Genomic DNA, 12014 nt, shown 5'->3' with positions numbered 1-12014 from the left:
AAGTGTATAAAATCAAAATCCCAAAAAAATAATGTTGTTTTTTTTTAGCTGTCTCTATAATGTTCTAATCCAGAGAGTGCGTGGAGTTTAATTTTGAAGGATTTAACCGGAAGCCATAGTCCGGATTGGTACTAACCACACGCGCTTGACGGACTCGCCTCGTTCACATCATTGGCACGGAGGGGCGGCACGCGCACGCGCGCGAGCACGAGCGTCCCGCGTGGACGCCGGTATAAAACAGAAGCTCCAGGTTCAGACAAAAGTCCACGAAAAGAGGATTTGTTGTGCGAGGAGCGCGAGGAAAGCATCCAGGTAAAGTAACCCGGTAAATGACTGGTGCAACAACTTTTCCCACGGGAAGGATTAACCGGATTTAGATAACTTTGTTTTGGCTTCATGTGGTAGTAACCTGCTTTACTCCTGAGAAATTTCCACGTTAAAAGTTTGATTTTTTTATGTCGCAAATATAAAATTGACTCCTAAATGTTATTGTTTATTTACTGAGACTGGTGTTTACACGCGTCTGTCCTTGTTTTCTCTCTTGTTCTGTTTATCTCCAGAGATGAATAGAATCAATAGAAGCCACATGTCCTCATCCATGTACCTCCCGACCATGGGTACAGCCCCTTTCTTTCAGGTGACGTCACACTCGTATCACTTAACTAAACACTAAATCAAGACTTCCCGACTCGCAGAGCTCTCACGCCTCCCTCCCGTCTCCTCCACCCCCCACCCCCACCCTCCTCCACCCCCCACCCCGTGCGCAGGTGACTGTGTTCGAGCAGGAGCATTTCCAGGGCAAGTGCATGGAGTTCACCTCCGAGTGCTGCAACATCTACGATTGTGGCATGGACACCATCCGCTCCATCCGAGTGGAGAGTGGAGCGTGAGTCACAAAAAGCCTGTACGCCTGCAGGTCTCTGTGGACAGCTGACTGACTCTGTGTGTGTGTGTGTGTGTGTGTGTGTGTGTGTGTGTGTGTGTGTGTGTGTGTGAGATAGACAGGAGTAGAAAGAGAGGAGGTAGATGTCACCTCTCAGGCCAACTGCATCCCACATGTACAGTCCAGCCAGCATGAGCAGTACTGAGGGGTGATAAAAAGGTTGTTTGTTTGTTTTTTTTGTTGTTGTTTTTTTTCAACCATCGTCCAAGGAGCTAACAAGGTCTTTCGGAAAAGCCTATTTTTTTTTTTTAAATTGCAGGATTTTCCCTTTCGTGGAGGCTATAAAGAAGCTGACCCTACAGGCCTCACAGGGTGGTCAGGAAGTTATCATTTGAAGCCACACGTGCGTTTTTATTTCTTTAGATGAAACGGTGGGCCACTTGTTCTCTTTTCATTCGCGGCATGCGAATGGAAAATGTCAAGATCCTTCCGATGAAAAGCACAAAGAAATATATATAAAAAATTTAAAAAACTGCTCTGAGAACTACCAGCTGGGACTGGCTTGTATCGAACAATTTAAATCTCTATCTACTAGTACGCTGCAGTTCTTTGGTACGTTCAGTCGCCACTCAAATCTTTTTTTCTTAATTACACTGAATATTTAAAAAAAAATTTTGAAGAAACATCCTGTGGAGTATTTTTTTGAGTTTTTGTTTATTTTATTCTTCAACTCCACTTCTCTTAAGATGTAAAATTGTACATCCTGATCCACTACATTTATTTAACAGGCAATAACAGATTTTTTTTTTTTGGCAGAGTAAAGATATATAAACCCAACATCAACACCTTTAAAGGTCCCATATTTACAATTGTTCAGAGTTTTATTTGCAGTCTTGATATCCACGAGAATATATTTTTGCAGTTTTAAGGACCATAAACCATTTTAATATAGTTTTTCGTGTCTTAAGCTTCTCCGAGGAGTTCCACTAAGAACGGGCTGTTTTTGTGTCTGCGTCTTTAAGAGGCATTGAAATCAACAAGGCTCTCTTCTGATTGGCTCTTTTCTGAGTGACACACGCCCAGGCCAATCACAGGTTTTCTTTGGTCCGGTAGCTTGTTAGCGCCACGACAGAAAGACCGCTTGCTGTTTTCTTGCATATAAAAGGTTGGATAGCGCTGAGGGCAGACGTGTGACATCACTGCGAGTTTGTGACATCACAAAGTCCTAATGGCGTTTAAACAGCAACATTGCTGAATACAGGCTGTGAGCATTTGGACAATTTCACTGCATTTATGTGGCGCCTTGAGAGGTTTAATAATCAATAAGAAAATGTCATCTAAATTTATACAACATTGGACCTTTAAAGTTGAGGTGTTGAAAGAAACTGTTGTTTACACCTGTAGTGGTTACGGAGCAACATCATCATACATTTTTATTCATGTTTCTGGCCTAGAAGCCAAATATTAATTCTCCTTTTAGCTCTGGGAAATATCTAACTTTTTTTAGAAGCTAAATGTCCCATTATGCTCATTATGCAGAGTTTTGTTTTTGCTGAGGTCAGCAGCCTGCTGCGACCAACAGTAACATCCAGCAGCATCTTTGTGGTTCAGACAGCAAAACAATGAGCCGTGAAACGCCGTCAAACCGAGCGGGGCTGCAAATGCAGGTGATGACTCACTTTGAGTTCATTATTATGAGCGACGCCTTTCCACAATATTAGATTATTTTTGCTGCCTTGATGTATTGTAATTATAAAATGTCAATTACGGTGCTTTATACGTTTCCTCCAGCACAAATTATGAATCATTTACTACCCTAAAACTTGGTAAACTAACCTGCTTCGTCTGGACTGTGAGGATGTAGTTTGATCTCACAGTGGCCCCCGACAACCATCACATAAAGTTTGACAGATTATTTTGTGTTCACGTAGCACAAAAATTAGAAATAAAAATATTAAAAATAATGAGGAAGCCTCAGTCCATCATCATATACCATCAACTGTCTCAAAACAAAGAGTATGTGTACGTTTTATTTTGAAATTGACACGCAGATATTTTTCCAACATTAGTTAATTGTTTCTTTTCTGTATCTTTTGTTTTAATTTACATTTTGAAACTTTAGTGATGAATGTGGAAGCGATCCGATCTTTTATGCGTCTTCCTGCACTCGGTAGAGAAGCAGTGGAAGTCAGTGTGCAAAGTGTTTCACGATCTATACTAACCGGTTTGGAGTGAATAAATTGAGTTAGCATGGAGAATGACAGGTCGAGGGTTCAGTAGCCGACGAGACTCGGAAAGTTCCTTCAATAACAAGCAGGACGAGGAAGTCGTGACTGGAAAACGGCCGGTGAGTCTCCGTTTATAGGAAACTCTTAAGAATGATCTCAACTTTTGAGTCATCGTGCAATCTGATTTCAGATTTTAGCTTCAGAGGAAAAAAAAAAAAAAAAGTGGTGAGTAATGGTTTTTATTCACAGTGCGACACTATCATAAAGGAAGAAAAATACCGAACTCGAGCTAACAGAACGGATCGATAGGAAGTCGTCGAGGTGCCGGGATGGAGCAGGAGTTAAGATTTGAAGTCGCCAGAGCAGATTTCCTTTTCAGAGACGTACACTTCACCTTTTCTTCTCTGTGCTACCTGTCACTAGCAGCACAGTTGCTGGAAAAAAACACGGAAGGATTGACCACAAATGTCTACAAATCTCCAATTAGAGAGGAAAAGCTGCAGAGTCGTCGTTCTGAAACGCCAACCGCTACTTTAGAGAAGCGTACACTTGGGAAAAAGGAAGTTGCAATGGATTGTGGGTAGTTCTTTTCCCTAAAAAGTTTATTTTGAAAATGCTTTTTTTTTTAAGAGTTGGTAGATTTTCCGTCTTTAATCGGTCATTTTTCTTTTTCAGTCATCGTTTTGTGGTAAAATAAAAAAGCACGTAGGACGCTCCTCTCGCCTCCTCTCAACCTGACTGATGGCACCTGTCTGTTTCATGGTCAAAACTGATTTCACTCCATGCTGCTTACTATTTGTATTCACCTGCCTGATATAAATATATATACATATATTTTGTTTTTCTTCTGCCGCTCATGTTTTTTTGTTTTTGTTTTTTAGATGGGTGGGCTTTGAGCATCACGACTTCCAGGGCCAGCAGTTCATCCTGGAGAGGGGAGAGTACCCCAACTGGGAGGCCTACAGCGGCTCGCTGTCGTACCACAACGAGCGCTTCATGTCGCTGCGCCCCATCTACTGTGCTGTGAGTGGCTGCGGCGGTGGAGGAGGGGGAGGGGAGGGGGGGGGGGGGGGGGGGAGTGGCGGGGCCGAAAGGAGACAAAGCGGGAATGAAAGAGTGGGAGAGAGGGCGAATGGAAAAAAAAAATGAGAAAAGTCTGGCGCCACTAACTCTCTGTCCCGGCGCTTTCCGCAGTCTCACCAGAGCAGCCGCATGATGATCTTCGAGAAGGAGAACTTCATCGGCCGCTGCACCGAGCTGTGCGACGACTACCCCTCCCTGCAGGCCATGGGCTGGTTCAAGCCCGAGGTGGGCTCCATGCACGTGCAGTGCGGAGCGTAAGTCGCCGCCTCGTCCCCACACGAGTCATACTCGTCCCCACACGCTCCCGTCCAACGGAGAGCTTTAAATCTTCAAAGAGACGAAAATAGACGTAGACCGGCGGGGAAAAAAAAAAAAAAAAAAACATTCAGCGCTCAAAGAGAATCAAAAGTAGTTACATCAGTTGCATCATGTCATGATCGAAAGCTACAAAAAAAAGCCCTCCTCAAGGTGACTCTCCTCAGACGGCTTTCATCTCTTCTGGAAAATACATGTCTTTTTTGTAATTGTCACACTTCCTCACGTTCAATTTTGAACCCACAGAAAGCAAAAAAGGATGATACAATTATTCTTCGCGTTGCCAGCGGTGATGTTTAAAAAGAAGTCCACGTGGATCAGTCTGCTGTTTTTCTCCAGACTTGAAAAAAAATCTCAACAACCGCAGAAACGATTGAATATTAAATTGAATGCAGATGTTCACGTTCCCTGCATGATGAACTGTAGAAAGAAAAATTATAACGTCTTGCAAAACGAACGAGATTTCAAGCGACTGTCATTACATCACATTACATTCATATTTCTACATTTATGCCGACGCTGTTTTGTTTTTTTTTCCTTCACAAAGAGCATCTGGCGTGGCCGTGCATTTCATTTCAGACATATCTGCCGAATTCATTGCGACACAGTTGGTATTTATGGAAACTTTACAGCACAACAAGCTCTTGAATTAGTGCACTTGGCAGCCGGTCAGTTATCTCATCACAGATTGCATTGGCTCACCTCGGCTGATTAGTAATAGTGTGTAACTACAGAAATAACAAAGCTATGTCGGCCGTAATTTGTAAAACAAAATCCTTAATCCTGTTAATTCTTTTTCCAGCGTATTGTTGTCAAATTATTTATTAGTTAGGCTTATAGTGGCTGCTGTTAATCCATCTCCTGTGTGTTTTCCCACAGCTTCGTGTGCTATGAGTACCCAGGCTACAGAGGCCAGCAGTACATCATGGAGTGCGAGAGACACAGCGGAGACTACCAGCAGTGGAAGAACTGGGGCTCCCACTGCCAGACTCCCAAGATCCAGTCCATCAGACGCATCAGGCACTGAGAGGGCTCGGAGCAGGACCGGCGGCAGCGGCACGGCCTGGGCTCAGGCTAACACCTGGGTGTTGGCCTGGGCTCAGGCTAACACCTGGGTGTTGTACTGTCAGGGGGCCCAAAGCCTGAACTTACCGATTTCGGGTTCTGAGATTCGGGCCTCGGAGAGTATGTACAACACAAACCATCAGTGATATAGCAGCTACCTCTTCATGCCAGCACATTTTCATACTCCTCTTATTAATGAGGAGTATTTTTTTATTTTATTTTTTTTGGTACAAGTGAAATAAAATCCCAATTGAAAATGTGAAAAGTCATTTCTGTCATTTTTGTGCGAGTTTTGAGTATTCAGGACAATGTTTGGTATTTACACATCAGTTCATCTGTAAGCGAACATTGAAAGATTGGAAATAAAAGTCATAAAACTGGTATTTAATCATCAATATCGATAAATATTGATGATCAAATACAATTCTGTTGCTATGAGGACTACGTTATTAAAAGAAATGCAGAGAGAAGATTTTTATTCATTATCTGAAGAAAGTCAAAATGTTGGGAATAAATTCAAACATTTCAAATGTATTCTCAAAACGTTGACATTTTTTCAACGTGTTTACGACGGTTGATCAAAAACAATGAGACCGATGCGCGCGAGCTGTCAGTGTGCTGCGCACCGTTCACGCGCAACAGGAACAGTCTCGAAACATTTTGATCTAACTTCTTACTTTATTATCAAATTATGTCTCAACTTTATTCTCGAAAGGGTATTTAAACTTTTTCTCCACATTTAAATTTGATTCTCGAAATGGTATTTCAACTTTATTCTTGGTATTTTAACTTTATTCTTGAAAATATATAGTAACAAATCGACTTTATTGTTAGATAGGTATTTCTTCTAAAATCATAAAATTTCAACTTCTCGAATTGGTATTTCAACTTCATCTTAAATATTCCAACTTTATTCTTAAAATGATATTTAAACTTTTTTCTTATTATTTCGACCTTATTCTTGAAATTGTATTTTAATTTTATTATTTACATTTTGAGTAAATTCAAGACATTTAAATTTTGTTTGAGACATTTCAGCTTTAACCTCGAAACGGTATTTTAATTTTATTCTAAACATTTGACTTCATTCATGAAATTGTCGTTATATTGCCGCTTCGCTCTAGAAATGCAAAGTGAAAAAAAAAAATCCTTTATATGGCACATCTTAGTACGTGTAATGGTGGTAATAACTGAGTTATGTTTCTTACGTAAAATCTATTTCTGATTCTTATGTTCTTTTAAAGTTTGAACTTTGTGAATTCTATTTTTAAAGTAAGCAACGAGATATTGTCATTATAGTCCACATTTATGAACGTGGGTACATAAATGAGCTGTGCGACAATAACTGCCATGAAATGTTACTTTAGTCCTTCTGTTCTTTGAGTTGGTTTTTACCTTCAGGTTTCTATGGCAACGATTGCTCAGCTCTCCCTGTTAACTCAACATAAAGTTGATGACTTCGACCACATACCGCCCACCTGTACGGAGTAACATAATCACAATCCACAGCAGGTAACTTCAACACAATCTTTAGTCAAAAATATAAGTTTAATAAAGCAAGAAGCAACTAAATGTTGCTTTAAATTACATAAAACAACAACTTCATATGTATGCGTGCAGCGTGAAGTAGACAAGTTCACTAAAACACCTGTGAATGTCTTATGAAATGTTAAACGAGAAATTAATGAAAGACATGAATTACATTATATATACGACCATCTGTAAGACAGCTTGCAAGCTGTAAAAAAAGGTCATTTTCAACTGAACACGATGTAACGACAGAATCGTAAATAAAACACACGCCTGCAAATGAAGTGACAACAGTGTGCAGTCAGGTAGAGACAGTAAGAAAAAACAAACATACCATGTACGTTTTCTTCAATTAAACTTGTCGAGTGATGTCCAAACCAAATTCCCTCCCCGCACATTTTGCCTTCTCGAAGTGGGAACAGCACAGGACAAATAATATCGACAGTGAACCTATTCCACTAAAGGGCCCAAATAAGGCATGAAAGAGTGACAGAGAAGCAGTATGTGTAATACCTGGACCCTGAAACTAAAGCAGGTAATTAATGATTCATTATTCATTATAAAAAAATATTATTCATTATTATTAGTCAGACTTTTCCTTTTCTTTCTCTGACATGTCAGAGTGTCCTCTATGAAAATGGGAGAGCATTAGGAATAGAAATTCAGCACAGACAAAGCAGTTCTTGCATTAAAATAATATATATATATATATATATATATATTTAGCCACGTTGGCAACATAGAGATGGCAATCTTTCTGACTTTGGTGACCTCTGACCTCTCATTAGGATGACATTTGTTGTCTCAATGAATATTTAAAAAATGTTGAGACATGCTGCCATTATTTTATTGCTCAAATGTTGCTGTTTTTGTTGTTGTCCTATTTCCCCTCAATTATATTTTTTGAAAATGACTCAGCTGAATCATTCATGGCTTCCCAGTTGTGCTGAGGAGTTTAAGATGTTTTTATTTTACAGGATCTGGATCGTGCAAACACTTTATTTTCTGTCAAAAATCTTAAATGAAACATGCAGAATAAAGTCATTTTGATTTAGATTTAAATATTTTCACTCAGAAAAACCTTGGGCGCAACTGATTAGTTGAACGACGGGTGCAAATTTATGAACACAACAATAACTTCCATTGTCACAGTTTTTGACTAAATTATAGATAAATAGAGTAATTTTGGTGATTTAAAAAAAAAGAAAAGAAAACATCTGTAACGGAAAAACTGTATCTACCTGTGTCCCTATACAAACCTAACCATACTATATCTAACTGTGTTTTTATATAAGCCTAACTATGTCTAACGAGCATTTCTTTGTCTCTTGAATGTGGGGGAGCTGACCGTACCTTCCTGAGCCTGCTGTCACTCAACGTCGCTCTGAGCAGGGTGCTGTCACCTCTCTTGCCCTATAAATTATAAGACACACTCTGCACTCTGGGTAAGACGCTCACAGACTCTCTGTACTCTGTATTGTCTGAACCTTTCTGCAGAAAGCTTTAACTAAAGGACCTTAAAAGACAAATCTTGACTCAGACTCATTAATTCCAGTTTTCCACCACACATCTCTATTAAAAGCCGCCAGCCAGGCGGTGAATTCAAAGGTTTTGCATGTGAGGCCATCATTTCCTGCAGTGGGATTGGCCGTACATGACTAACCCTCCGTACCTTTTTCCTTATTAAATTATACTAAGTCTACATTCATATTCGTCTGCAAACAGCTCGTTTAAGAGATAAATCACATGTATGGGCTACTGATAATATCGTGAGTATATCTTGAGTTTCCTTGTTTGTAAAGTGCACACAATGGGCCAAAATACAGACTAAGGGTCGACTAATTCACGGGACTTCATGTAAACACGATGCTCAAACACCAAAGTAAGACGCTACCCAGTACAAAGCTTTGGCAACAAGGAGAGAATGGGCAGTACCTCGCCGGAGTACGTAATGTTTGTCGAGAATGGAAATTAAAGACAAAAGAACAAAATATATTCAGTACTCGTTCCCATCTTTTCACATCCAGCGGGCTCTTTAAAAAAAACAAAAAAAAAACCCATCTCTGAAAACACACTTCAGAAAATCAATTCCTCATTATTTTCCTGCGGCTCTCAGCTCTTTCTTTTTAGATAAGTTCTTTTTTTTTTTTTTTAATTGCTGTGTTTTTGACTTGATGAAGCACAAAAGCAATTAAAAAGTCCCTCTGAACATTTTTTTGGGCCACATTTAGGTAATGAAAGTATTTTCTGCTGTATTCAGAGCTGCAGTCCGGTTTCATCCAGTGCACTTTAAGAAGACATAAAAGTCCGATATATTATTCGTGGTTGCTGAAATTGTCAATTGATTGACAGCTGAACAGTAAATTATTGCTTTGTTGTATTTTCTGTAAAGGGTATGTAAAAAATGACATTAAGGATAAAAAGATGTAAAAATCTGGTTGGACTCTGGAACACATCTCTAACTTTCTTCCCCTCCTGTTTTTCTGTCAGCTGTCAATCACTCCTACTTTCTCCTCCATCTCTTCCACCCTCACCCCAACTTCCGCTCTTCCCCATCGCCATCATTTGCCCGGGCTTCCTCCCGTCTGTGCCGCTGACCCTCGGCTCCTCTCCTCCTGGCCCCGGGTGAGTCAACTCCCCGGGCACCGCCGTCTTGGCCCTCGTCCTCCACAACATGCTCTGCGTCCTGCTGCTCTTCCTCCTCTTCCTCCTCCTCTTCGTCATCCTCCTCACCCTTCTCCGAGTCTGATTCATCGGAGTTGTCCTCTTCCAGGTAGCGGTAGCCTTTGACCTGAGGACAAAAATAATGATATGTGCACACTGATCGAGTCGCTCTGAGGTCAAAATGTTTTTCGCGGCAGCGTTTTTAATCAACAGTTTGAGGCTTTACAATAAAGCTGTGATGCTATATTATGACTTTTTTGTTATTTTGGATGACATGTCATAGTACTACTTATAGCATGTTGTCCAAAATATCATTAAAAAAAAGTCATAATATAGCATGTCGTCCAAAATGCAATGAAAAAGTCATACTATAGCATGTCATCCAAAATGTCAGAAAAAAGTCATACTATAGCATGTCGTCCAAAATGCAATGAAAAAGTCATACTATAGCATGTCATCCAAAATGTCAGAAAAAAGTCATACTATAGCATGTCGTCCAAAATGCAATGAAAAAGTCATACTATAGCATGTCATCCAAAATGTCAGAAAAAAGTCATATTATAGCATGTCATCCAAAATGTCAGAAAAAAGTCATATTATAGCATGTCATCCAAAATGTCAGAAAAGTCATAATATAGCATGTCATCCAAAATGCAATGAAAAAGTCATAATATAGTATGTAGTCTAAAATGTCATTAAAAAGAAGTCATTCTATAATATAAAAAATACAGAAAAAAAACAAGGCTATAGTATCACTTCTTTTTCGTCCAAAAAGTTTTGTCATCCTATGGCATGTCGTTAAATAAAACAGAAAAAAAAACTATGGGTTACTAGCACAGGCACAGTTGTGCAGTGGTTATTGCCGCTGCCTCACAGTGAGAAGGTCATGGGTTCCATTCCAGCTTGAAGCATATAAATATTGAAGAAAAAGTTTGGAAATTTTGTGTTTGGTAGATTATTTCTGTGTTGTAACAATGCTTCTTGGCAATACATTTTATGCCGTTGGAAACGGTGCCCCATTTATAAGGAACATGCACTTCTGGGATGAGCAGCACAGCTGAGTACATACTCAAAAATTTGCCGATAGAGTAACACCTTTTGGTGGAGGCAGTGTGATGGTGTGGGGCGGCACCTCCATCACTGGAAAAACGAGGCTTGTCTTCATTGGAGGCAATCTCAATGCAGAGAGATATCGAGATGAGGTTCTGCAAGCAGTGGCAATCCCATTTCTCCACAGTCTGGGACCGAACTCCATCCTCCAAGATGACAACGCTCGCCCCCACAGAGCGGGGTTTGTCAGAGACTACCTCCAGAATTTGGGAGTAGAGAGAATTGAATGGCCTGCCAACAGTCCTGACCTCAACCCAACTGAACACTTGTGGGATCAGCTTGGGCAGTTCGTGCTTGAGCGGCTGACTTGCGACAAATCCTGCTTGAGGAGTGGAATGCCGTCCCACAGCAGAGTGACCCGGCTGGTGACCAGCATGAAGAGGAGGTGCCAGGCTGGTGACCAGCATGAAGAGGAAGTGCCAGGCTGTTGTGGCTGTGTATAGTTCTTCCACATGCCACTGATCTCCTGACTGTTTGTTAAATGAATAAAATGTAAAATTGCCAATATGTCTTGTTTGTTCCTTGTTACTGATAGACTTCAATCATCCAATTCATCAAACAACACCAAACAAGAGTCAATAGCAACAGCAGAACAAGCTGTCTGGCATTGGCAGAGAAGATTTGCCAAATCTTTCATGGGCGCAACCCACATACTTAGCTGTGCTGCTCATCCCACAAATGCATGTTCCTTACAAATGGGGGTACCGTTTAAAAGGGAAATTGACAGGCTTTCCAACGGTATACAATTTATTGCCAAGAAGCATTGTTACAACAGAGAAATAATCTACCAAACACAAATTTCCAAACTTTTTGTTCGATGTTTATGTATTAGTCCAAAAAAATAAAAATAAACATAAGGCTATAGTATGGGTATTTTTTCATTCTAAAAAAAAACTTAAGGCTACAGTGTCATCTAAAATATGAAGAAAAAGTCATGTTGTTGAGCAAAACAAAAACTATGGTATATTAGCACAGTGGTACAGTGGTACAGTGGTTAGTGCCACTGCCAAACAGTTGGAAGGTCATGGGTTCGATTCCAGCTCGAGACATGTATGTATTTGTCCAAAATAAACATTTGGCTATAGTATCACTTTTTTTCGGCCAAAAAATTTGAAACTTCATGTCGTCCAAAATGT

General features: G+C 40.2%; 2 protein-coding genes across 4 annotated transcripts in view; one reads left to right on the top strand and one right to left on the bottom strand.

Annotated features, from left to right (window-relative positions):
* The window catches only part of cryba1l2 (crystallin, beta A1, like 2), a 35125-nt gene extending 29310 nt beyond the window's left edge, over positions 1-5815 (top strand). For 2 of the 3 annotated variants that reach the window (XM_069165919.1, XM_069165918.1), the window contains 5 exons: positions 561-637; positions 768-886; positions 3993-4134; positions 4306-4448; positions 5389-5815. In XM_069165919.1, the coding sequence (XP_069022020.1) occupies positions 563-637; positions 768-886; positions 3993-4134; positions 4306-4448; positions 5389-5536 (627 nt within the window). In that variant the 5' untranslated portion in view covers positions 561-562 and the 3' untranslated portion in view covers positions 5537-5815. Of the gene's footprint in view, positions 1-225; positions 313-560; positions 638-767; positions 887-3992; positions 4135-4305; positions 4449-5388 lie in introns of those variants that run through there. The other variant, XM_069165920.1, reaches the window with a different exon arrangement.
* Positions 5816-7103: 1288 nt separating this feature from the next.
* The window catches only part of unc93b1 (unc-93 homolog B1, TLR signaling regulator), a 28785-nt gene continuing 23874 nt past the window's right edge, over positions 7104-12014 (bottom strand). The window contains exon 13 of the mRNA XM_069165914.1: positions 7104-9895. Coding sequence (XP_069022015.1) covers positions 9635-9895 — 261 coding nt within the window. The 3' untranslated portion in view covers positions 7104-9634. The remainder of the gene's footprint in view (positions 9896-12014) is intronic.

Source organism: Embiotoca jacksoni, unplaced genomic scaffold (assembly GCF_022577435.1).
Source record: "Embiotoca jacksoni isolate LCO1_2020_lvr unplaced genomic scaffold, fEmbJac1.0.p SCAF_36, whole genome shotgun sequence".
NCBI lineage: Eukaryota > Metazoa > Chordata > Actinopteri > Embiotocidae > Embiotoca > Embiotoca jacksoni.
The sequence above is the reverse complement of the archived record's forward strand: the minus strand, read 5'-3'. Positions and strand labels throughout refer to the sequence as shown.